Genomic DNA, 26,977 nt, shown 5'->3' with positions numbered 1-26,977 from the left:
AAGTTGTGATGTGCAGTGCCAATATGTTCAGTCAGCCTTTTCATTGTCTGTGTACTATGTGTATGTGTGTAATGAATTTAAAAGAAATGCTGAGAGAATGAGGACAAGACAGGACTGAAAGTGGAGGAACAAAGCTCATTTAGATGATTAGTGAGCAGGTGGTTTTGGTTTTGTCTGTGTGGTTGTGTTGTGTGGTGGGGGTCAGTCTAACATAATCAAAGATTTACTTGTTGTCTGAGCTGACCTCTTGATGGCACATTTAGCTTCAGCAAGGATGGCTATTTATTTATTTGAATTTTGTAATTATCAGGCAGCAGGCAAACAAAGCATTGTTTTTTTTATAATATTATTGCGTGTCCTTTTTTTGTAGTCGTGCACAAAGCACAGCAAGACACAGACGACAAGTTAATTAAAAAAGGTTGATTTCATCTGTCCAGGTTAATCGACCACACAGGTGTTTGAAAACACATCACTCAAAGACATTTACATGCACATACATTTTAATGTGTAAAAGGTGAACACATGTAGTTTTGATGAATTCCACGAATACTGTGACCAATCAGCCTCCTGATGCGCCTAATTACGCATGATTAATGAAGTGCGCACCGGAAAGCACAAAGCCACAACATCTCAGCGTGTAATTCCTAAACGCTCTTAAAACAAAGACTTACTTGGTGTATTGATCAAACTGGTTTGTGTTAAAAGGACAGAAATCGATCGATCGCGGCTATAAGCTGCCGGGTTCAGCCATGTGTGCGTCAAGCCCAGAGAGTTTGTTGTCACCAGTGTGCACAACGCACACAGGAGCGCACAAGAAGAGATCGCGTGGCGTCCTGTCGCCTCTCCTGGAGGACAGCAGTGAAGCCGGAGCCGCCTATATAAGAGCTCCCAAGATGCTACTGATCGGTCATTCGTGCACTTGCTGCCAGCGGTTTTTAAAGCATCGCCCCTGCCGTGCAACGTGTGCCTCCCCACTACTCCGCTCTCACATGTAGACTCACGTTTTCTAACAGCTCTACTCGAGATTTAGGGCGGATTTCTCTCTCTCGGCCTCGACCATGCGCCTCAGTCAACACGGATTTCAACACATAAACTTTGTTAAAGAAGAGTCCCAGGGCGCAGAGGATGCTCCACAGCGTAGACTGTGTGTTTAACGCAAACTAGTGAACGCGGCTGTCCAGGAGCGACTCCAAATGAAGTTGTGAGTATGAGAAAAAGAGAACAAACCGGATTTTCACTCGGTTAGGGTCACCAAACAAGTAGCCTCCACTCTGGGCATGGACAATGGATACTTTAAGTCTATCTGTGAACGCTGTGTCCTACACCGTGGCAGCGGAACTCTCCACTGCTAATGATCCGTTCAATGCACCCGTCAAGAACATCGCGCCTTGGAACTTCACTATCTTGGCCGTGCTGATGTTTGTGGTCACCTCGCTGTCTCTGAGCGAAAATTTCCTCGTCATGTTTGTCACTTTCAAGTACAAACAACTCAGACAGCCCCTGAACTACATTATAGTGAATTTGGCCATCGCTGACTTTCTTGTCTCCCTCACCGGTGGACTAATAAGTTTCCTGACAAACGCCAGGGGTTATTTCTTCCTTGGGAAGTGGGCTTGCGTCTTGGAGGGCTTTGCTGTTACTTTTTTCGGTAGGTGTACCTGTTTTTTTCTTGATTTTGCTAATTGCAAGGTTGCATGTGAGCACAACTTCCATAACTGTAGATGTCAGTGTTGGAGCGTTTTTGTTTTGTTTTTTTTGTTTTTAACACAGACTATATATTGCAAAGATGTAAAATGAATAGCAGCTCCACATGACGCATTCTCAGACTTTCATCAACACTGACTTTAACATCTGTTCTCTAATTATCTTGACAGGACATCTGGTAGGGAGGTAAATAAAAATGGCAAATCAGTTCCACGGCTGCCATAGGTTGATAAATTCACACAGCAAAATGTAGTACAAAAAAAAAAGTTGACTATCGTAAAAGTAAAGAAGATCATAATGGAGTTTACTGACAGGAGTTTTTCTCAGTGTCTCTGAGCGTCCATATATAGAAAAAAATGTTCGTGAAAAATAAGCAATAATGTACTATGTCTGAGTAAGATACCACTTTCTATATGTGGAAATATTAAAGCAAGAAGAAGATCGTTAAATATAATTCACAATGTAGCCCAGCAAACACATCACTTATTTCACATAGGAGTGATTTTACAGTGGTTTTTTAAGGTGTGTGCAAAGTTAAGTAACTTTATGGTTTAATCAGCTCTGCACCTTTTAAAGCTAAGCCCTTTGGTGCAACTCGGTAAGTGTAACCAGCATTATGGAGAATATGGCAAATTAAAACCAGATCACAAGAATTGGGATGATTGACACGTGTGTGGAAACAATTTTTTTTATTCATAAACTGATTACTATCAAGATTAAAAAAAACTTAAAACTTCATGTACTTCAGGCAACAGTTGACAAAAAGTCACTGCAGTTTAATGATTCTTTATGAACCCATAGTTAAGATTTTCTGTATTAAAACAGTACCTGCATGATATGTGCTGTTCTGCTGTGATGTGTGTAGATTGCTGCCTCAGTAACAAAATCTCACTGTGAGCCTGTGAGGCAGAATTCAAAGCCATGCTCACAACAGATGTTAGCAGTGGGACAGGAGCCCTCTGACATACTGCTGGTGCATGACTTACCATAAGTAGGTTACGAGCACTGCGACCACCAATCACATTTAACAAAGTCAGTTTATGTTTGGTTCGTTGTCTCTACTGAAAGTCTATTTAAGACTGAATCTCCCAAAGTGGGATCCGGGCATCTGGTGAGTAGCCTCAAGAGCATGATATCAAGAGAAAAAAGAATACTTGATTAATTCAAGCAAAGGCTGCTTATTGGATTTGGTAACAAAGTTTGTGCAATCCTATTTTCACTACTTAAAGTACAAGTACGACTTTCGAGTAAGTCACAGGACGTCTTTATTACAGACTGTCAAACTGCCAGCTTTACCGTTAGCAGTAAATGTTAATTTATAATGGGTGCTTCAGAGAATATGATGAGTCTCATATGGTGTGTGATGCTCACATGATTCCATTGGAATATTATCGCATTACTTTCACTCGAAATAGTTGATCTTTGGTCCCTATTATGAGTTACAATACCCCATATGGATCATTGCCAGAGCTGCTCTTCACTGTGTGTTTGCTGAGTGTATATACCCCAGAATATAGACTTTACATCCTGATATATACTAAACAAAAAGAACAATTAATCCAAGCACACTGGGACTATAGCATAGAGTAAAGATTACAGAACATCTGAATGTTTTACATGGATAAATTGCATGGTGGATCATGGTGTATTGGGTGGTATGATGCATTGAATTACCACCTAAAAGGTAGAATCTCCTCATAGCATTATTCATTATTAAGAAGAGTATTGAAACAAATAACTTGAGGCAAAGGGCAGCTGAAGCACATGGCATCACAAAAACAGAGTTTTGTTACTAGGATGAGATGCTTGTCCAGTAACAAAAGAAACCACCTCATGTAATAAATTATCATTGTGGAAGCCATGCTGATAGGTTTACATCTTCAAGGGGCTTGTAGTCGAAAGCCACTCCACTTCTGGTCTTACCAGTGGTTTCAATGACTGACGGTTGTGTTGTACTGGTGTCACCTGTGTGTGTGTGTGTGTGTGAAGGGGGGTATGCGTAAGTAAATTATAAATGGATTAAGCTGAGCTAGCTCTTCCCCATGAGCAGGATGGATGCTCCACTTAATATTCTGCTCAGGGTGAGAATATTTTCTATTTCTGTCTATTCTTAGTTTTTCTGTCTACATGCACCTGTGCTTTATAGATAAACACATTAAAACTGAATGAAACATGATGGGTGTGTTTCTACATGAACACACCTTTTGAACATCAGTTGTAACCCTAACAAGCAACAAAAAGAGCAATGAGGCACTGGTGTTAATTTTATTTGTGAACCTTTGCAGAGGCTCTTGTTTTAATGTGTGTGACATAATTGAACACCCTGGTTTCCACCACTCTCTTTTGTCCTCTCCAATGAGCCTAGTAGGCAGACACTAAGAGTACCTGGCTGTGGAGAGATAGGTAATTAGCCGGTCGGTGAGAGTGAGTTATTACCATAATTACTGTAAAGTCTGCTCTTTTTTTTGAGCCCAATAGGAGGCAGCCTAATGCACCCACCCTGGATCATTAAAGTATTTCTAGCAACAGGACCACCACTTTTACCTCTCCATAATACAGAATTGGGATTCTTTGTCAAACAATAAGAAATAGCTGCACTATAGAGGGAAGTCTTAACCAGGCCACCCCAGCTGGATAAAAGCCAGAAGTGGAGATAAAATTAAACTAATGACATTTCACACTTTGGTGAAATAGGGAAGCAATCTGAAAGAGATGAACAGATGCAAAAACATACATCAACAGCTCACACATTGTAATATTCTGGAAGATAATGTGTTTAGTTTTATTACTGTGTCAGATAAATGAAAAACACAGCTGTGATTTTCATCGGAATTGAAAACAAATTCTAGGATTTGGTGGTGCGTGTTTCTCTCTGCTGTCGTCCCACTGACCTCTTGCTGTTTGCCTCAGGGATCGTGGCCCTGTGGTCCCTGGCCGTTCTGTCCTTCGAACGATTCTTTGTGATCTGCCGGCCTCTGGGGAACATCCGACTTCAAGCGAAGCATGCTATCCTGGGTCTGCTGTTCGTCTGGACCTTCTCCTTCATCTGGACCTTCCCTCCAGTGCTGGGTTGGAACAGATACACTATAAGCAAGATCGGAACCACCTGTGAGCCTGACTGGTGAGAAATATCCTTCTATGATCTGTGATTGTTCAAACCTTTAGAAATTGGCCTTAAAGGGTCAGTTCACTCAAATAACAAAAATGGATTTTCTAGAATAATCCTCACTGTGGGAAGAACTGAACAGAATTTTTTTTTCTGAAAAGACATATTGCTACTAAATTTTTCAAATCTCATTTTTTACTGCTTTGAGCAGTATAAATGAAATTCCATTTACTTCCACTGTACTGGGTCAGCAACCCATGTTTCAGGGCACAATATTTCCAAACCCCGGCAAATAAAATCAAAACTGCATTGCTCAAAACATCTATGATTAAGGGACCATTTAATACTGAAGACTGTGGTTAATTATTTTGCCCCCATAGTGCACTGATGCACTGATGATCTGTTTTGTTTAGTATTCATAAATGGTGATTGTGTGAATCACAGCTGCAGCCTGTATGTGCTGAAGCAAACTTTATTTATAGTTCCCCACTACATGCACATGCACGCACACATGCACGCACACACACACACACACACACACACACACACACACACACACACACACACACACACACACTCAAATTTGGTGTATGATTTTTAAGGAGTGAACATTTATCCTGAAATCAAGTCCCACTTGCCTAACCACAATCAAAACAAAACTTTAAACCTAACGTGAAGATGTAAAGATATTGGTTTGGGTTTATTTTGCAACACCAGTGGCACAGTGGCTAGCAAATGTTAGCATGCTAACATGCAAAATTAACATTGTGAAAATGGTAAACATTATACCAGGTTTAGCATCAGCATGTTAGCATTATCATTGTGAGCATATGAGCTTGCCAACGTTAGCATTTAGCTCAAAGCTCTGCTATGCCTATCTACAGACTCACAGAGCTGCTAGCATCACTGTAGACTCTTGTTGATGAATGATTCCCAGGGTGCTTAACCTTGGTGACAAATTCATTCTGTTTCATGTGACTGCTTCACAATAAAAGCCACCCCGGCTGGCCACTTGAATGCATTTAATGTGAAGCAGTAGCAGTAGGAAATGTTTTCATTTTGCATTAGCAGTACTTCAATACAGTTCTGATGAGGAGAATGAACAGTGAACACTGAGGCTGATATCAATGAGACACAAGTAAAAACAGTAACATTGGATTAAATGCATACATTGTTTCTTCTGAATCCCTTGTATGTATGAAGGCAATTTGAATCCAGCACGGGAATGGCGGAGTCCAGTGCTCAAGACTAACGGCGTCCCGTCATCCCGTCATCCCGTCATCCCAGGGACAGTAGAAAATGTGTTCAGGATGAACAGAGATCTTCCCGCCTCCGGGACGAATGGGATTTTATATATAATTATTATTTTATTTATTTATTTTAAACTATCGCTCAGCAAATGACAAACTGAATTAACAAAGCACATTTTCTCATGCATACCACTATCACTGGCTGGCTACTCAGTGTGAGTGAAATGTTCCTGCGGTAATGGTCCATCTATCTGCTCAGTCACAAACAGCTTGCTGGTAGGACCTTGCAAATATGTTGCACTGGTTAAACAAAACACAGCGCTACCCTGGCTGTGTGTGAGCATATTAGCTAAAGCATACATTTAGACAATTTCAACATATTATTTTAGTTTTCTGTTATAATTTAAGCCTTAAACACTTATTAAACATAGCTTGTAAGTGGACAGTAGTAATGCACGGATTGCACCGTGGATAATCTGCGGATCAGTCGGGTCATAAAAAATTACATTCTGATTAATAGTGGATGGGTCACAGGTGGTGAAATAATACATCATTAATGAGGAAAATATTAATTACATTCCCTAAAATGTGAACATAGCAGAGAGCAGAGCAGAGCAGAACAATGGGGAATACTAAGAAATATAGAGACACCAGACAGCATACATAGTGCACTACATAAATATGAAACTATATTGCAAAGGCACAGTTTACCATGGAAACATTTACAATTACTGAAAACAGCATCTCTAATCTAAGTAATCTAAGTAACTTGTCAAAGAAAACACTCATACATCAACAGGTACGGATCTAGTGATTTGGGGGCCCTCTGTCCTGTTTTACAAAGTAAAGAAACAAAATTTTGATTTTGGGATGGTTTACATTCACTTCAGGATGGTTAAAATAGTTTTTCAGGACAGTGCCGGGACAGTGGTGAAAAAAGTTAGTTTGGAGCCCTGGTGGAGTCTGCCACTAACAATGAGACCTAGTATACAGAGGGGTAATTAAATACACTGAGCAACTATTGCTGAAAAAAATGCTGACCATACTATCAAAAACAGGGTTTGATTTCATGAAAATCTTAGGGATTTTAACTTAAACTTCTGTGACCCTAATCTTAAAGCATACTATAACCTAATCATGACCCCAGTGCTTCAACCCAGCCATTGGCCCAGATAAAACCCTGCACTGATTCTTTTTTTTTTACCACATACCTCAAACACAAACAGATAAAGACCATTGACATTCTACACTCAACCCTCTGGCTTAGATCTACATTGCTGCTTCAGCTGTATTAGCTCACACCGTGTAAATGTGTCTCATGGAAAAAGTCAAGAAACAGGTCGGCTCTGACCTTGGCCCTCAGGGTGCCATCTGGGTAATGCTATTTAGCTGCTTTGATCAACGGCGTGCAGATAGGGGGCTGAGTGTTTGCCTCCAGCCCTGTAAGGGAACCATTGCTCAGAAGTGTGGGGGAAACGAATGGTTCAGACAATACAATTAAGAGATCACCTTATGGAGATACCCAGCGCATAGATGAACTGAGCCACCTCTGGCTGCGCACAGCATGAATTCTGTCAGAAAACATTTGGTTAACAGCAGGAGTGTGAACATCACAGGTGTGTGAGGTCCAAAATGTTGCCACATGCACTGCCAGAATGAATTTTAAAAGCCTTATTAATGTGCGTCTTTATATCACTGGATGCATGTCAATATTCTGCATTGGATGGATTTTGAATGTTAAAAAGCATAAATGCAAGGTTTTGACGGATTGCAAATGAAAAGGTGGTGTCAGTGGACTGTCAGTAAGTAGCTGTGCCCTTGGTGAGGGGTCGGAATACAATCTACTACTGGTATGCTGCAGACTTTCTTTCAAATCCATTCCAGCACTCAGTTATTGTGTAAGACATTTATTATGAAGACACACACAGATACACACAATTACCTTGCGAGGCAACCACCAGTGGTTCAGACCAATCAGCATCCTAGAACTGCTGGCAGCTACAGGTGTGGTTAAGGTGTGACAGGAGTGAGAAGCGATAGCCCGTGATAGATAGAGATCAACAGATGGTTCATCCAACCACCAGCCAAGTATTTTAAAATGCCTGCCCTTTTTCAAACTGTTTCTAAGGACAACTTTTCAGATGGTTCTGTGTAACAAACCATCTGGCATGTTACGTTAACACAGATGGAAGTTGCCAGCTCAAATCCCTGGACTTGCTGGGAAAATGGGTGCGTGTACAGCAAATCAGTAACCTTCTTACCCCTTTTTTGGGAAGTTGGCCTGTTGCTCAGTTTCCCTGTTAAGTGATGAAACCATAGACATTAGCATTCATTATGCTGCGTTCACATGGATTCAGGTAGACAACAGACGGTAGGCGGAAAACACCATCTGGATGGAAAAACCAACAGACAAACAAACAGATGTTGTATTTGTTTACAAAGAATGGAATAAAATATACTGAATTAAATTATTTTGTCTGTTATTTAATGTAATTATTCTAGTAATGCATGTAGATACAAAATGCAGCTTTCTCTTAAAATTCTATTGCAAACTTAAAATTAATGTTAAATTCCCTCCAAAATGTAAGGTAATTCATTCATTTCCAACATGGACAGTGCAAGGAGAACTGTACTTGGTGTACCCCTTAAAATGATTAGTTTCTCATTGTCCAGATTGCCCATGTTTTCTTCTTGTGTGAGGGAGCTAACATCCGGTCGTAAATTCCGTCGTGGAGGGCAGCAAAAGGTTAAAAAATTTTAACTTTTCTATTGTGACCATTGCCGGTATTCTCTGCCGGCCTCACCTAATTTTACTGTCCTTTACTTATCCACTAAAATGATATCCGGATTGCTGTCTACCATCTGCCTGAATCCATGTGAATGCAGCATTATGTTTATGACCAGCATAATCATGAAACTGAGAATACAACAACTGGCAGCATCTGTAAAGCTAAATGGAAAATATTGTTAAGTGATGGAGTCATGCAGTTTTAATGGCACCTGATTTGGATTTAGTTTGTCACATTAGTCATTTGATTTTGTTAGATTTAGTGAAGTTATAGTCAATAAAAATGGAAGACATTTTAGTGCAGTGTTTTGTGTAATTTTCGTTGTACATTCTTCATTTTTGTGTCTTGTAGGCATTCTGAGGCTACAAGTTGTTGCCATCTTTGATGTGTACACTTGCCATGTTTATGTGGTATTGGGAAGTCATGTTTGTACCAGACAATCCAATAGACTTACTGTTCTTCAAAAAACAGTTGTCACTCCCAACCTGTGGCTGTTTGAACATACAGTAGCAGCTCACTCACTGTCATTTTTGCTCACATGGCATTATTGCATTATTGCTATCTGTGGTCTCCACTGTGAAGCAGTGTATTCTCAATTGTTCACTAAAATGCTATTAAAGTCCAGATAAAGGAGGTGGTTGGAAGGGTATTACCCATAGAGTCCAGTGGAGGGCTCCGCCTGTGCTTATAGAACTAGGGTTACAATATCGTAACCTTCATTTTAGTCCGATGCAGTTGGTGACCTATTAACTCATACACCAGAAACTGAACAGATTTAACTACATGTTTTGCATGTACAGAGCTAAAGGACCTCCAAATTGGAGGGGCTTACCCTCAAGTTGTCTGTCGTGTGTCTGCACATGGCAGAGACCATAGAAAGAAACTAAATGGTGTGAGGTTGACAACAGGAGTGCATTACTTTATATTTTCATAAAACTAAAAAGGGCAGACGTGGTGAGTCCAGGCAGAGACATGAGCGGTGCGTGACTGTCTGTATGGCTGCAATTAGGGGAAAAATTAGCATTGCTTATTTCCTGGCTTCAGGGTGCTGAATGAAGTGAGAAAGTCTGAATGATTCAGGCGGCCCAGAGTTGTATATGGATGCTTAAACATACCAGGGATTACAGATATTTACAGTTTCAGGGTCCAAAGTGAGCTGCTATCAAGGGACCCAGAATGTCAAGCAGCATGCAGTGTTTGGAGTTATTTTGTACAGATATACCATGAAAATCCTGCAAAATTCTACTGTGTCTTTTAACTACAGTATGGCACTACCCACTACAAACTGAGCGGATCCTTACAGTATGTGTTATTAACTGGAATTCTGCATGTGTGTCACATGACAATAAATTAATGAGGAATGGGCGTGGATGTATGAGGCATGAATCTCCCCATCACAAATGTTTCACATTTTTCAGGTGCAACAAGGATTAAGCTGCATGCATAAAAATACTCGCCAAATACACACACACACACACACACCCCACTCCGTTTGCCAGGTATTTCCTTACAAATTAATCTGGAGCCTGTTTTTGATGGTGGTAGGTATTCTTATGGAAATTACATAATTAGACTAAATTAGAGGCCCCAGGGCCCTTAATTGTGTCACAGAGATTTGTCTCAGCTGTGAAATTTCCCTTTTAACGGAAGCTCAAATGAGGTGCAAAACTGCCGTCTTTCTCTCCAGCCAGATAAAAGCCTCTGATTGTCAAAATGACATTTCACAGACAGCTCATAGCTGTGAAATTATGGGACTGTTCACCATTTTGTTCTTAAAGGGACACTAAACTGTTCTCAAACAAATCATTTGCTTGATCCTATACAGTAGTCATATGTCTATCAGTTACTCTCTGTCATTATCAATATTATAGTACATGTATGTATATTGAACAATTATATGTTAAACTATCTGTTTTTTGATGATGTTTTTTAGATTTATAACCTTGACCAAGCCTTTTTGTACTGATTGAATGTAGCTTCAATAAATGTGTGTTGTCCACCTCTGAACAGGTATTCAACCAACATCATAGACCACAGCTACATCATCACTTTCTTCACCACCTGTTTCATTCTGCCCCTTGGAGTGATATTCTTCTGCTATGGAAAGCTCCTGCGGAAGCTCAGGAAGGTCAGTATGAGTTCGTACAGGACACACATTGAAAGAAGAAGAAGACATTTCTGATTTCACACTTGCGTTACAGAGCCATCTCCACACTCTGTGCCAGAGCCATAGAAAGTTCTATAATAATCTTTCTGTCATTGGTGAAAACATCAGAAACATCAGACTCAAGTAGCATGCTAATGCAAGGATTATAATAATTGTGATCCACGTTGATTTACTTTGCTGAAAATATTATGCTAATTTGGCACTTTTATTACAGTACATATCAGGTCCAGTGTTTCCCCTAGGTTGAGTGCTCTGGCCTGGCGGGGGGTGGGGGTGGGGGGGATGATTAGCAGCCACACACTGTAGTCTGTACTGTACATTTACTGTCAGATTGACAATTTACTAACTAATGACAACTAACGTTAAAAGTAAAGTTAGACTTTGCTGTCTGCTTCCCGACTCATTTTAAAAAAGAGAAGAGAGAGAGAGAGCACCAGCGAGAGAGAGAGAGCGAGAGAGAGAGAGAGAGCAGCAGTGGTCGCGCAAGCTAGAGAGTGAATGAAGAGAGGAAGCGCTGGTAGCGAGCTAGCCGGTGAATCATATCAATAAAATGTTATTTTCTGATTGTTTCACTGCGGTTATGTTCTGAAGGACAAATAAACATGCCCACACCCCCACACCCCCACACACCTCTGCTCAACCCTACGACTGAACGCCTGATTTGGTCTGAATACGGCCTTACTGCTAACCTTTTCCTCTGCTCTGCTCACATTCACCGTTACTTTTCTGACGCTCGCTCTCTCGCTTAACCACTCACATACTGCCCAGAAAGAGATTTGGTTCTGAGATGTGTATTCTCTGCGAACATCTACGACTGAAATTCCAGCAAAATATCAACAGCTCACTTTGCGCTGCTTCATTTTAATGAACCTCTCATCTGTTGCGCCTCTCCTCCCACCTGTGCGCCGTGCACACTTCTCTCAGCAACAAAATACCACACAGACAGGAAAAGTGAAATTCAAGTTTCTGGAAAATACCAAACAATCAGAGCACTGCTTGCTGTGGTTGTTACACCTCCATGAAAATAGGGCCCTAAAATCTTAGTTAAATCAACAGTAATAGGGAGAAGTGTCAGGTTATAATGGCTGCGTTGTATATCTCCATGAATATGATTGGATGTTATCAGTCTGCTGACAGCCACACAGCTGGTGAACAAGCCATTGATTGTGAAGCATGAATGAAACAGCTGAAGCGAATTAGCTAATGCAAGTGCGAACTTAGTGCTCTGCTGTAACTAACTGCTCCAGAAACCATTAAATTAGGGTAGCTGGTCACCTGCCTAAAAAAACAGAAACTCATTACTTTGGGTAAAATGGAGTGTTTCAGTTTCAATGGTAGTCTTAGCTTTGTTTCGAAGGCTCAGCCCTAATAATGATAAAATGATGGGAAACACAAACTATATATTTAAACATTCTTATTTTTAACATTTTATATAATAAAATAATTGTTATATCAGTCTTAAAAACATGTAATTGTTCAGTCTTAATATATGGCCTGTCTATTAAGTAACAAAGAACTGTACAGCCTGTCATTGTTTCCTCCAGGTCTCTCATGGTCGTTTGGCCAGTGCCAAGAAGCCTGAGCGGCAGGTGACCCGTATGGTAGTGGTGATGATTGTGGCATTCATGGTGGGCTGGACACCATACGCAGCCTTCGCCATACTGGTCACAGCTCATCCGACCATTGAAATCGATCCCAGGATGGCTTCAATCCCTGCCTTCTTTTCCAAAACAGCCACTGTCTACAACCCAATCATCTATGTCTTCATGAACAAACAGGTAACTTTTCATTTTAGAGCCAAAAGAATTGCAAATTTATTTCAGCCAATGTAAATTATTCTACTTGATTCTGCCTTTTGCCTAGTACCAAACTAGTTATTGCGGTGTAGAGGGTAGGTAGCAAAGATACATCTCTACTTGTATGCAGCAGATAAAAGCTGCTGCAGAATATTAAGATGTTTTTTCTTTTGTTACTGGGTGTTAGCCTGTCTCTCAGTAATGCATGGTGCATGTATAAATGAAATGTGAAATCCAGAGAGTACAATTGTCCATGCATGGCTCTGTTAAAAAATACATTAGCCACCTATGGTACGCTTGTGAGGCTTGCAATTGTAGAAGACCAGTGACTGCTGACATTTTTTTCATGCCATTTACTTTGTTTAATTTTACATCGTGCTGTCAAGCTTGTTTTCTCAATGTAAGCGAGACACACACTATTTTACTCCTTTCACACATGACATGGTATTTCTGGTTTACAGCCCTGTCCACATGTCTCTAGGCTCATTTTAAGCTATTTTTTGATAGTGTAAGCCACAGTGCAGTCATGTTGGTAGTTTTCCTGTGAAACAATCCTTCTTTATTGAAAGTAACAGTTTGCCTTTTTTCTGTTTTGAGCTGACATTTGCCTCCCATGATGGTTTCTGAGTTAATTATAGTGTGACACCAAAGATGTAAATGACTGGATTGAAGGTCTATTAACTGGCAAGTGTCACATCCTAACTACACTCTTAATTAATGCTTTATTTAAGGCAGCTATCCCAGAAAGGTCAAGTGGTAATGCCTATACCCACATAGATAATGTAAGCATTGACTGTGAGACATATCTTGCACACGAGCCATGGCTGTGTCCAATTCAATGAAGGCCATTATCAATAAAATAAAACATAAATTAGCTTATCCTATTTATTTTTAATCATTTCTAATTGTAGAATATTCACAGTCGGTGTATTTTTTTGATAGTGTGCAGTGTAAAATAGAGCTGCAACTAATGATTATTTTCATTATGGGTTAATCTGTTGTTATTTTCTCAATTGATCAATTAGTCCATAAAATGTCAGAAAATGGTGAAAATGGTGAAAAATGTCTATCCCTGTTTACCAAAGCCCAAGGTGACGTCTTCAAATGTCTTGTTTTGTCCACAACCCAAAGATATTCAGTTTTTCTGTTATAGAAGACTAAAGAAACCAGAAAATATTCACATTCAAGAAGAATCAGAGAATTTGGACATTTTTTTCTTAAAAAATTACTCAAAACGATTAATTATCAAAATAGTTGGAAATTAATTTAATAGTTTGCAACTAATCGATTAACCACTGTGGTTCTAGTAGCTTTACCTCTACACACACAGAAAATATCACCTGTAGAGTGGAGACATAAGAACCTACCAAGACTACTTTCAACACTGTGAAGACAAACTCTAAGACAAGTATATCTTATAGTCTCTGTGTTGCTTAAATTCAGACAGTGAACAACACTGTTTTGCCACACTCTGTGCTTCTTCACCTCCCCTTTACTTTGACTATAGCATGCTGTAATATGAATCACATGGATTTAATATGCTCTAAGTGATTATGTCCACCTTATCCTTGATCTGTTCATGCATGCTGACAAAAGAACATTGTAAGGCCAAATGTTTGGAGCAATTAAGTTGGATATCAAAGACTATGTCTTGGTGGTTGAGCTGGCAACTGATATTCATCACATGCACACAAGTCGGTGACTTGCTGTAACTACACTTATAGTAAGTGGAGGAAGAGATTTAGAGGGGCTAAATCAGTAACAATTAAGGTGCAAATAATTTTAAGTTATTTTCAGAGCTTAATCAAGCAAAATTCACATGGAGTGATCTTATTCAGAAGCTCACCAGCCCATTCTTTATAGATGCCCCTGACTGGCTGCTGTACACCTTAAACTCCAGCCAAAAAGGTTCCTGTGTGAAGAAATAGAGCCCACAGTGTCATCACGCAAAACATTGATGCCCTGCGGGGCTCACTGCTTCTAGAATGCTGGACTCACCAACGTTAGATCTTAGTGTCTGTGATAAACATGATCATACTGTGTCCAGTTTAGTGATGTCACATCTGTTCTCCAGTTTTCTTTACCTCTTGGTGCAGTTTTGAGCCACCAATGTGCAAAGTTTTCCTTTGAAGTCTTTAACAATCTTTTAATGTTAACATGTATTCCTCCATCTACACAGTGTTGATTATACATGACAGGTTTTATTATTTCAACAGGATTTTTCACCGTCCTGCCAGTATAGCAAACATTAAAACTGACATGAGCAAATTTGAGACTTGCCTACAGTACACTTTAAAGTGATCTATTTTTATATAAAGTAATACAAGTCCCACTATATGTATATGTGCTTGGAAAGACTCCCAGATCAGACTTTCCTTGCCAGAGAACTGCATGCAGTCTGCATGACCATCTGACTGCCCCACTTCTGAGCTGCACTCACTGTTTAAATGGGTCAGCCAGTGTCACCACTAAGACATCGACTGGATGTAAGTAAGGACAGCTAGCAGGCACATTCTGGTTTGAGCAGAGCTCCCGCTGCTTAAGCTTAACTGCTAGTGCTTATAGAAATCAACTGACCTCTACTGCTTGATCGTGACATCTCTCTCACTCAGTCTCGCTCTCTCTCTGTAAGTTACATAACAAGGAAAGGTGAACCAGAGTCTTAGGGGATTTCCATGATGCATGACTACAGCTACTTGTTGTAGCAGTTTTAGAGAGAGGCAGCCAACTGGGATCTCTCAGGTCAAAAGGTTTCTAAGGTGAAAGAACATTTAAGAAATATCCATTTATCACATCTACTAGTATTATTTAAATCCCATTTCACATTAGGCTTACACAGCCTTTGCTCTCTCAATACCACACTGCTGGATCAATAGGAAAGGCAAAGCAGAGATCTAAAAATAAAGCACGTAAGAAAATTAAGTCTGAACTGGTTTGACAAGATTTACTTAGAAAATAAATAAATTGATGTTTTGACACTAGGGCCTTGATGTGACAGGAAAACTTTATTGACCCATTTTGAGAAGATATACTTCTTCTACTCCCTCTACTTCTGCTGGCATATATCAAGTTTTGTAAATCTCAGAGCGCTTATACAATCACACAATAAAAAACACGATCATTAGAAAACATTACAGTGCTTCAACCATTTACAGTACTTGCATAGGTACATGAATGTACTAGAAGCACTCCAGGGTTTCCTGAGGGAAGAGAATGTTACTCTTTGACTCTTCATGCTCACATTTTATCGGATGACTCAGTGAATAAGACAAGTGGCCTTTTGCGCCACAAATCGATTTAGCCCAGAGATTATGGAAACACATCATTTCACCATTTCAAAAGGGCTGCAGCTTCACATGAAAGATCTTTACTGTCTGAGGAGAGTTGTGTGATTGGTGAAGACGTTAGAAAGCTCGAGATCGTCATTAGAAGTGGCTGTTAAGAGAGAAATATTTACAGTTCCGTCACATCCCAAACCTGTATTTCACAAAAGCACTAATGGCTGATGGGAGGACGGCCATAGTAATGCACCGAGCAGACAAGCACAAATGGGCTTAAAACATTATGTCCTCAATGCATATGTCCTTGGAATATTTTTCATAGGATGAAAAGGTGGAATATACTATAAGCACTGTGTTCCTTTGCATAGTTAATAGGTTTATAATGGATTGCAATTCACCAATCCATTACTGTCAGAAAGCAAAGTGATGTTATCATAATCGCTGACAGCTGAATACAGCCATACGATTGCGACCACTTTCTTGTAGTACAACCCCCCTCACCTGAACCTTGCCCATTATGGCAGCAATAAATGGGGAGAGCTGTGATACCAGGAGCAAAACGAACGAAGACCTTGAAAAAATAAAGGCTAGATGAAAATGAGCCACCAACATGGCTGGATGAAGTCACTATGGTCTAGCCGAGGCAAAAACGATTCCTCCTCAGTCTCCTTGTGTATGTATGTAACCTGCCACCCCTAAACACTCATAGCATGCACACAGTTCATGACAACATTTAAAGGAAAATTCCAGTATATTTCAACCTGGTGGCCATTGTAACTCTTCTTACTTTGCACTTGCCACTTCCATTTTAGAGATTTGGGGAAACAAGGGCTTTTGCAAAACATATATCGTATATCACGGAAAGCTGTGCGAGCCTCCTACAAGCTTCTCAAATGTCTTAAAAAAAAGTGAAAAATGGCACGTTGGTCACTTGGCCCAGTTGGTCATCCAGCTTTGATAACAGACAGAACAGAAACTCATTGGTCTGTGGGCGTTGAAATGTTAACAGAAATTGAAGCCAATCAAGTTTGAACCCAGTGAGTCCATATTAAACAATCTAAGGTATGCTGACACAAAATTTCAAGAGTTTTATATATCCAAATTTCAGCAACAGGATTTCTTTTAACATCACTATGGTGACTTCTGCTTGTGGTGATACATACAGTATAGTTCCCTCTGTTTGAAGACTTTTGGTTTGGTTGGTTTAGAATAAAAATGACCAGGAATGATCATTGTGATATCCATTGCATGCTTACTGTATGCATATGCTTACATTTATCATGGCATTGTAGTGATATCATTTATATGGTTGCTTCAGCAGGCCTAATAGCGGTGTTGAAATCTGTCTCACTACCCTTATGAATCTCTACAGTTCAGTTTTAAACTGCTCTAAAGAGAAGATGTGTATGTTCAGGGTAACTGTGTTCCAGGCTATTCATTTTCCATTAAAATGAAAGTTTATGATTCTGTGTGTTGGAGTGTTTTAAAAGTGATGTTTTTAAAGAAGATGTTTTTCACCAGAAAGGATTTTAACTTTTAAAGCCTACAACATCACCATAGCACCATTGTGTTTTCATGACAAGAGAGGGTAACAGAGAGGTTTTTACATCACTTTGAAAAGCATTACTGGTTAAAGTTAGGAGACTTTGAGTTAAATTAAACAGGTCATTAAGGGTCAGGAATCATGATTTCTCCCCAGGGCTTCACAGAGTGGCAGTTTCAACACAGAAAAACGTCAATTAGTGTTTTTAGACTTAAAGTAATGTGGAAACCAATGATTGTGGTGCTATTAGTGAGGACAGGCTGAAAAAGGCTGTGGTCTTCTAAGAACAACTGTTGACTTGATTGTCACTGCCATTGTGTTCGTATGTGTGTCTGAGAGCGCAATGCCCTCGAAAATGGTGACTGATTCTTTGATTATTAACAGTTGAAATGTGTTTTACCACTAAAAATGATATTTTGGATTTACTGATTTTATGCACACAGCTCAATGCACGTATTATTTTTTCAAAGGACATATTTGCACATCCAGCTATCTCAGATGCAAGTGCGTTGAAAAGTATAACTTCAGTCTTGAGAGAGGAAGAATCCGCACACTCCTCTTGCTCACCATCACAATTTATTGATTGTTTCAGTCTCTCTGGACTTTCATAAAGATAAGCAGCAAACTCTATTTTTATCATTTTTAATTGATAATGTGTTTCGGCTGATGTATACTTGGGCTTTCTTTCTTTAATCTTTGTTCTTTCAATTGTAGTTCAGGCTAAATACATTCCAACACTCGTATTCTTAAAATCTGTGATTTAATATTAGTAGAAGTGATTTTAAAACAGTGCCAGCAATCATAATGCTTATCCTAACATGCACATTTTTAACAAGCAAGTAAAATACATTTTGGTAGAGAATTTGTCAATTCTGGTAAATGCAAAACAAGGAAATCCTATGAAACTAGCATCTAGATCTCCTTTATACCCACAAACATACTCTCTCTGCACCTGCCTCTGTCTTTCACAGTCTGTCATATTCAGCACACAGATGTTGTATAATTTCCATGGCTGTTATGTAAGGATAACCTCAACTGTTGTTACTGTGTGTCTCCATAGTGACATGCTCAGTCAGTCTGAGGCATTTCTCCAATATGATCTTGATATTTAGACACATCTTTCATTTGTTTCTATATGCGGATGTCTCTCATTTTTCTATGACTCACTCTGTGTTGAGTATTTTGTCACAGTAGTTAATTGCTGACGTCGACAATGCAGTCTCGCCAGAAATGCGGCCACATTATAATATGTATTAATGAAGCATTTCACTTACCTTGGAGGGACAGACAAAATGGTCTGGTCAGAGAATTCAGAAGTCTTTAGTCTTCAGATAGTAGTATCCAAGAGCAGCAAAATATTCCCTTCTTAGCATGCGATACATTTGGAATGAACTGCAGTCAATGAATAAAACCGCTGTAATAGAAGACTGTTTGCGCTAATAAATGGGGAAACTCCAACACTCGGCCGACCAGAATGGCATTGTATGTCAGTTCCTTATAACATGCACATGACTTGATTAATGTAGTTTGGGTTAAAAGCAACCAACATTCACAGTTAGAGACAGGAAGCAGACAGCAGTCTCCAGTGTCAAAGTCAGATGTGTTAAAGGATAAGGCTGGTAATTTTCTATGTTTTCCTTTTTGTCAACAAATCTTATGTGCAGAGCCAAACCAACAATGAATTGATGTATTTAGAAGTATTGTGTAAATCCAAAGCCTGATATATCTTATTCCTCTGTGCTGTAGACCTCTGTTGTTGTCCAAAAACTATTGAAAACACATCAATGAGCCACACCACTGCACTGGGTGACATGTTCCTTCACCCTGAAGATTACAGGCGCATTAGTTTGTGGAGAAACGGTTCCCAAGACGAATAACAGTAATCATGTTTGTACTTGGATTAAAGTTTTTTCCACAATTTGGCATTCAAACCCAATTGTTTTTTTGTTTTTTTTTCAAACTTTTTATCCCACCGTACTAGCACTGTGCGTACATGTTCTGAACTTCATGCAGAGTCAAAGGTGCGCACACCCACTTCGAGGTCAGTGGTGAAGAGGAAGCTCTCCCTATTGGTGGGACATGTGTGAGGCATACATGATCTGGGATCATTAGGGAAATTATGGGTCTTATTTGCATTAGGGGAGGCCTGGAGTCAGGCCGGGAGCTGTGACACACTGGTTTCCCTCTCCCTGGCCTCCCATGCTATTTCCACTGCGGCTTGAGCTGATTAAACGTCTTGGCTGCACTGACCTAAATTCTTTATATTTACCTCAGAAGACCCTTGCATTAGCCAACCAACTGTTTTTTTCCCATCCCTATAGTCCTTCCTATGCAATGAACATTCTCTTGTTTGTGTATAAAAGTTCCTTTTCTGTATATAAGGAAACTATGTTTTAAAACAGCCATCCTGTTCCCAGCTGTAATCCCTCTGAGCAGACCTACTAGAAACAATGACAGAGGGGTTTTTTTTGCCAGAGACTTGTTCTGGTTAGATAAACAGCCTCTAATTGCATTTAATCTGTGTTCAAGTAAGGCATTTGGAACAATTACGTTGGTATGTATACCAAACAGCTGTTGTGTGGATCCTTTTTTTTCTCACATCTCTCAAAGATCTAATGGAGTTGGTTCACCTCGCTGGTTAGAGAGATAATAAGATAAGCACTGCATTAACTTATGCACAGGTTTGTATCCAGGCTTCAACTGTTACAGAAATAACAGCGTAAAAATCAATTTAGATTTCATTAAAGTTAAAAGGCTTTCGTTAAAGTACCAGATTTCCATTTTGTATTACTGCGACATTATGGGTGCTGTACTTTTACGATCTCTGCCTCACAGATCACCTTAACCAGATCCACCTCAAATTTGATCAGAAAAGCCTTAAGACCTTGATGATGCGATATTGAGAAGCTTATGATTTTTTATTGAACACTGTTGCCATGGCGATGCGGTGAATTTCGATGTTTCAACATGAGAAAACTGTTGTAACACAACTCCACATTTTCAGATCTTTCCAAAATTTCACAGGTTTCATTAGAGTCCTGGTCTGAAGACATGTACAGGCCAATACTCATAGTGCCACCTACTGGCAACAGAAAGTTATCGGCCTTATACTTTTACAAACTACTCCTAGCAAATTAACCAGATCCATCTCACATTGGGTCAGAAAAGTCTTAAGACCTTGATGATGCTTAATAGTTAAGCCTCTTTTAACGGACTCTCACACCTCACATGCATCGGAGGGAGCGGCTGCCATGGTATAGCTACTGGAGGTTGGTTGACATGGCTCTGAAATTTCAGGATTATCAGACACTGTGTGAATGGGTAAAATATTATTTCCTGTGTACATTATGTTGCTGCATATCAAATGTAGACCACACACTTTAAATTTCATGTACATCAAAGGAAGTTTTACATATGCCTTGCTTCCTGTTGCCAGTGGGTGGTGCTACACAAATGGGTCATTAATGCAGTAATACATTTAGTGGAGGTTGCTTGACATGCACATGAACTTTCATAAATATCGGACATTGCACGAAGGAGTTAAATATCACTTCCTGTGTCCACTATGTCACACTAGAAAACACCCACTAATTATGCATCATGTTGCTGTATATCATGTGAAGACATGTAAACCATGAAAATTTCAAGTTTGTCACATAGGGCTGACTTCCTGTTGTCAGTTAGTGGTGCTATGACTATGAATAAAATTGTGTGTAGAAGTCATCAGGCCTTGACTCTTATCAAATGTGAAATTTAAGATAAATCTGATCATGTGGAGTTAAGTTATAACAACTTCTTCTTTCATAATGGACATACACACCGTTCGATGAAAACTCAAAAGCTTCACTATTTAGCATCATCAAGATTTTACAACTTAGCTGACCTAATTTTAGATGGATCTGGTTAACCTGCTAGGAGTGGTTTGTAAAATTATGGGGCCTACAACTTCCTGTTGCCAGTAGATGGTGTATGAGTATGATTCAATATTGGCCTGTACATGTTCTCAGACTGGGACTCTTATCAAATGTGAAATTTAGGAAAGATCTGATGATGAGGAGTCATGTTACAACAGTTTCTTTTTTCTTGTTGAAACATTGAAATTTGCTGCATGGCCATGGCAATGGCATTTAATGAAAACTAACAAGCTTCACAATATAGCATCATCAAGATCTTAAAGCTTTTCTGACCAAATTTGAGGTGGATCTGGTCAACCTACTTGGCAGAGGTTGTAAAAATAAAGCACCTGTAACTTCCTGTTGCCAGTAGGTGGCGCTATGACTATGACTCAATATGGACATGTAGATGTGTTCAGGCTCTTATCAAGCAAGAGAAATTTGGGGCAGATTGGACAATGTAAAGTCAAGTTACAACAACTTCCTGTTTCATGTTTTGGGCAAAATTCACTGGCATGCCACATCAAGGGCGTTCCAAAAAACTTAAAAGCTTCACAATTTAGCATCGCAAAGGTCTTTAGATGTCACCTATGATTAATAAATTCTAATGCTGAGCAAGAGCAGTGTGCGGGATCTTCCTTTCTCAAGACACAAGTAATATACAATGGGACAAAACATTTTAAAATGATATTCATTTAGTGTGTCTGTAGACACTAAGACTAAGCAAGTAAGTGAAAATGCAAGGCAGTTCCTTTTTGCATCCATTAAAGCATTAGTAAGTTTGACATTTTGCTTACTTGCCAAGAGTAAGGATAAGAGGATTGATACCATTCTCATGTCTGTGGAGCAGGAGCCAGGAGCTTTGCTTAGGATAAAGACTGGAAGCAGGGGGAAAAAGCTAATCTGGCTCCGTCAGAAGATAAATAATATGTCTACAGTAGACTATCAACGCCTTAAAAACTCACTAATTAACACACTTTATCTCTTTTTTATTCCATATACAAATTGACAAATTACACTGTGTAACTCTCTCTAAAACAACAAATTCTCATTTGTACATTTCTGTTTGCAAACCGATCAACCAATTAGGACATAACGTGTTAATTAGTGAGCTTTAGAGGTGCTGTAAGTTGTATTTTATAACTTTAGACAGAGCCAGGCTGGCTGCTTCCAGTCTTTATGCTAAGCTTAACTACAGTAAGCTAACTGCCTACCTAATGCCTTTCTAGCTTCACACTTAACACACACACAAGTGGTATCGATCTTCTTATAAGTGTACTTCAAAATGTATAAACATGGTCCCTAAATATTGTAAATGAAAATCATTTTAATCAAGCTAACTGCCTGTAATTCTCTTGATTTCTGTCCAGTTCAGGAAGTGCCTAATCCAGCTCTTCACCGGCATGGGCACCATCCCAGACAGCAACATTAACCAGACGTCAGAGCGACCTGGAATTACTGCTGAGAGTCAAACAGGAGAAATGTCAGCCATTGCGGCCCGCATCCCTGTGGGTGGTACAGCGTCGCCCAGGTCTGATGACTCCCCAACCGACTGTGGCTCCTTTGCCCAGCTCCCCATCCCAGAGAACAAAGTGTGTCCAATGTAACAGTAAACCTCCTCCCAATACGTGTTCTGTTACTCTGTCCTCTGACCCCCAGAGTCCGCATTAACCTTCTGTAATCTAGCCACAATGTGTTTCAGAAACTGTATGGACTTGAACAGAATTTGAAGTGTTTGTTTTTTTTATTTGTTGGGGAGTACAGTGTGAGGAACAGAAGGTCAAAGAAAGGTTTGAAGGGTTTTAATAGTTGATGATTCTAGCACTTTTTATATTTTATTTGCAAGAGTAATTCAGGACACAAAACATCAAATACAAAAGAAGTTTTGTGCTTCAGCATGTTGCAGTAGATTGTTCAATAATTGATTAAAATAAGCACAACAGAGAGGATGAGAAGGAACTGTATAGACAGAAATGCTCAGAGCTTTACCCAATAGATATCTTGTAAATATTTGCTTGTTGGATACTCCTCCATCCTTCGAAGAATATCTTGGATGATCTCTTGACCATTACTGCACACCTGCTAGTGTGTCACATTAGAGGGCACTTGATCCGACTTGATAGCATCTGCCGTCATGTCCCCATGAAAAAAGAGACTGCTAAAATCGCAAACTTTGACACCAGTTAGTTGAGGGCTAGCCAGTGTTTTTCACATACCACAATGCATCCAAGCCTTTCATCTCGTCCTTGCCTTCTCCTTTGAAGCCCTGTGATGGAGCCTGGAGAGAAAGCATTGTTTTCCTATGCTGTTTCAGTACTTTGCTTTGGCAGCGCATTGTCATTCATCTCCACTCCGCAAGAGGACGGAGCAGTCTTCTGAATTTGGATACTTTTATTTTAGTGTATCCTGTGTAGACTAGTTTGGGTCAAAGCTTTCATCTTTAGAGAAGATGGTCAATGGGACTCGGAGATGCCAGTCTCCTATTGCCTATGCTGCTGATGTAGGAGGACAACATATTTATGAAGTGCCAACAGGGGATCAGCAAGCACACAACCACAAGCAACACAGTCACATCTATACACACATACACACACACACACACAATCACACACACATGTACACACACACACATTCGGACTGCAATGCACTGCCTGTATTGTGATAAGCTCTCTATAGGCACTGTGAAGATGATACAATGCATCAATAAATATCGTAGCACAAGAGTGGCTTAGCTAAGTAGCCATGTACAAAAGCAATGAGTATTCCCATCATAAGCACAGGTCAACAGCAATATTAAAGCTAAATATCTTCACACAGTTGAACACTTCAGCGTTAGCTACAGTAGATGTAGCAGTGAGTGTTAAAATGTCTACTACTTGACTTTGTGGTGCATGTTTGTTCACTATTACTGAATATTTGTCAAAACACTGTTGTATTCTCTATGCTGCACAGTGATTCACTATGTTAAAAAAAGTAACAGTATGGTGTCTGTTTTGCTATGTACTGAGTGTGTGTTCTAATCATGTTTGGCCAGTCCCAGTCTGGTAGGAGTAACATTTAGCATCTTTAAGCGTCAATGCATCTGTGCCAAATTAATTGTGATGCCTTCATATATTAAGCATAACAACAGGAGACTGTGGTGACTGGTACGTAGCACTTATCTCAAACCAGTGTTTCCCAGAATTAAATTTCATTTTCCATGATCCCTATTGCTTTTTGTTAACAGTTAGGATAACATTTTAATATTCTTTTTCGGAACTTAAGGTTGCTGTAAATCAATATATTGTTATTTTAACAATTGATAAAAATTGATAAATTGACTGTGTAATATAAACAGGTCACTCTTTGTGATTTTAGCATGATGAGTGAGCAGCTATCTTTTTTAGCCTTTTTTAGCTCACTGTTTTGGTTTTCCAGCCAACAAAATAAGTGAGTTCACACACTTTTAAGGCAAAAAAAATCTCCAATAAACTGACTTGATTCTACCTGCCAAGCATCATACTTTGAACAGACAGTTAGCAACTAGCTGGTGAAGAAAGTTGAACATTTAGCAAGACCTAGATATTTTTTTCATAACTTTCTGGAGAACTAAACAGAACTAAGGAGAGTGAATTTTTGACTTTTATTAATGAGGCTGCCAGTTACATGACTCCAAACAAATACTAATATCGGTCCATGTCTGCTGTGTAAGTAGGCAAACATTAGCCTTAACAATTTTATATGCCAGTGATATGGTGGTGGCTGTGTCTGCTAACTTATTTTTGTGTTTTTCTGCCTGTTACTCGAAAAAAAAATGATTAATGCAGCTTTAAGTGATTTTTTAAAATATAAATGCTTTTGTCATCTGCCATTAACAGAAACATACTTTTGTGTTACAAGGCAATCCGGATTTCTAGCAAAATTTGACTCAGATGAACAAGATGTAAAACGTATAGATGCCAGAAGAGTTTTCCAATCTTCTCAGTGATGGCATCTTTTTTAAAGTGATTATCCCAATGTCTCTACATTTAGCTGCTTGATTTACTGATGTTAAAATGTTCAAGCCATATCTCAGGTCTGTCTGAATTTGCTGTCAATTGTCTAATTGTGCTAATTGCTAAATTCTAGTCTGACCATGTTGTATGATAACGTTTCCCTCTTAAACATGTTTTCTGACTTTATTTATTTGTCTTTTGGCATTGTCAGTATTACGTCTAACCACTTCTCAGTTGTCTTGCAAATGATTCTTCACATCAAGATCAAAAATCACTTCTCACCCTTGGTTGAATGTTGAGTGTAAACGCTATAAAAACACTATTTGTAAAGGCATCAGTTACAAACTCAGCCTCTTGGGTAACAGAATTAAATATTCCAGCACAATGTTTTTACTACACAAACATGTCTTTTGTTGCTGCACTGTTGCAGTGCAAAACCACCACATTGAAGGGAATTAAACCGGTATTCATCAGACAAGCAAATGTCAAAGAAACTTCAGTAACTATGAAGTATGGCTTGACTGACAAATAACAATGTCCTACATGACTTTTTACAGGGATAGTTCAGATCATTTGACATAAGGTGATATAAGTTATTGACTGGAAAGGTACATTAATGTGTGAACATGAACTCAGGCAAACAGTCCTGTGGTTGCACAACTCACAGTGACCCAAAGGTGGCTTTATTGAAAAATGAGTAAAACAGCCAGCAAACAAAAAGTTCTGAAAACATCAATTCACAATTTGAGTACAGCTCCTCGTTATTATATCTTGTTCCAGCTTTTGTGAGCCATGGTCCAGGTTCTAGTGCGTAGTTACTGTATACACTGGTTTATTTGATGCTATGTTGTGGCTTGAAATTGTTGGTGTGCATTTCTGGAAAAACTCCAACCACACTACTGTTTGTCTGAGCTTGTTTCCAATATCAATATTACAAATGGTCAGCAATTTGTATTACCTTATATCAAAAAATCCAAACTTTCTGTTTTAGTGTCCACACACAGTGTTCGCCAGTTACCAACAATAAGTATTCATTTAACCTTACCCAAGCCTCCCCACTACTGACTCACACACAAACACACAGACACAAAGACACACACACACACAGACCCATCTCAAGGCGTAGATACAGTAGGTATGCATGGGCTTTTGGAAGTAGTGACTTCACCTTGAAGATAAAACAGGATATAAATCAAACAAACCTGCCAGCGTTACATTTTGTTGCAAGGATTACAGACTGTACTGCATGCCGATAAGGGGAGAGAACACCTCCAACATGTATAGATGGGTAAAAGCTCCTATTTCTCACTTCCCTACCCTGAATATCAAGCTGCTACACCTGTTTGTTGTGTTGTACTTGCAAAGGCATGTCAAGACTTGTTCTGCTGTATGTTTTCTGTGTCATGAGTACTTTTGTCTTGAGTTTGATTTACATGGGTTTACAGGTCATAGATGCACGCTGGTTATAAAATGT

General features: G+C 39.4%; 1 protein-coding gene across 1 annotated transcript; it reads left to right on the top strand.

Annotated features, from left to right (window-relative positions):
• The first annotated feature begins 582 nt into the window (after window positions 1-582).
• valopa (vertebrate ancient long opsin a) lies at window positions 583-26,977 on the top strand. Its single transcript, XM_042434143.1, has 5 exons — window positions 583-1,648; window positions 4,615-4,825; window positions 10,860-10,977; window positions 12,561-12,794; window positions 22,900-26,977. Exons 1-5 carry the CDS (start codon window positions 1,285-1,287, stop codon window positions 23,134-23,136), a joined length of 1,164 nt encoding a protein of 387 aa, XP_042290077.1. The 5' UTR covers window positions 583-1,284; the 3' UTR covers window positions 23,137-26,977.

The sequence above is a fragment of the Thunnus maccoyii genome, chromosome 14 (assembly GCF_910596095.1).
Source record: "Thunnus maccoyii chromosome 14, fThuMac1.1, whole genome shotgun sequence".
Lineage (NCBI taxonomy): Eukaryota > Metazoa > Chordata > Actinopteri > Scombriformes > Scombridae > Thunnus > Thunnus maccoyii.
Note: the sequence above shows the minus strand (reverse complement) of the source record. Positions and strands in the feature narration are given on the sequence as shown.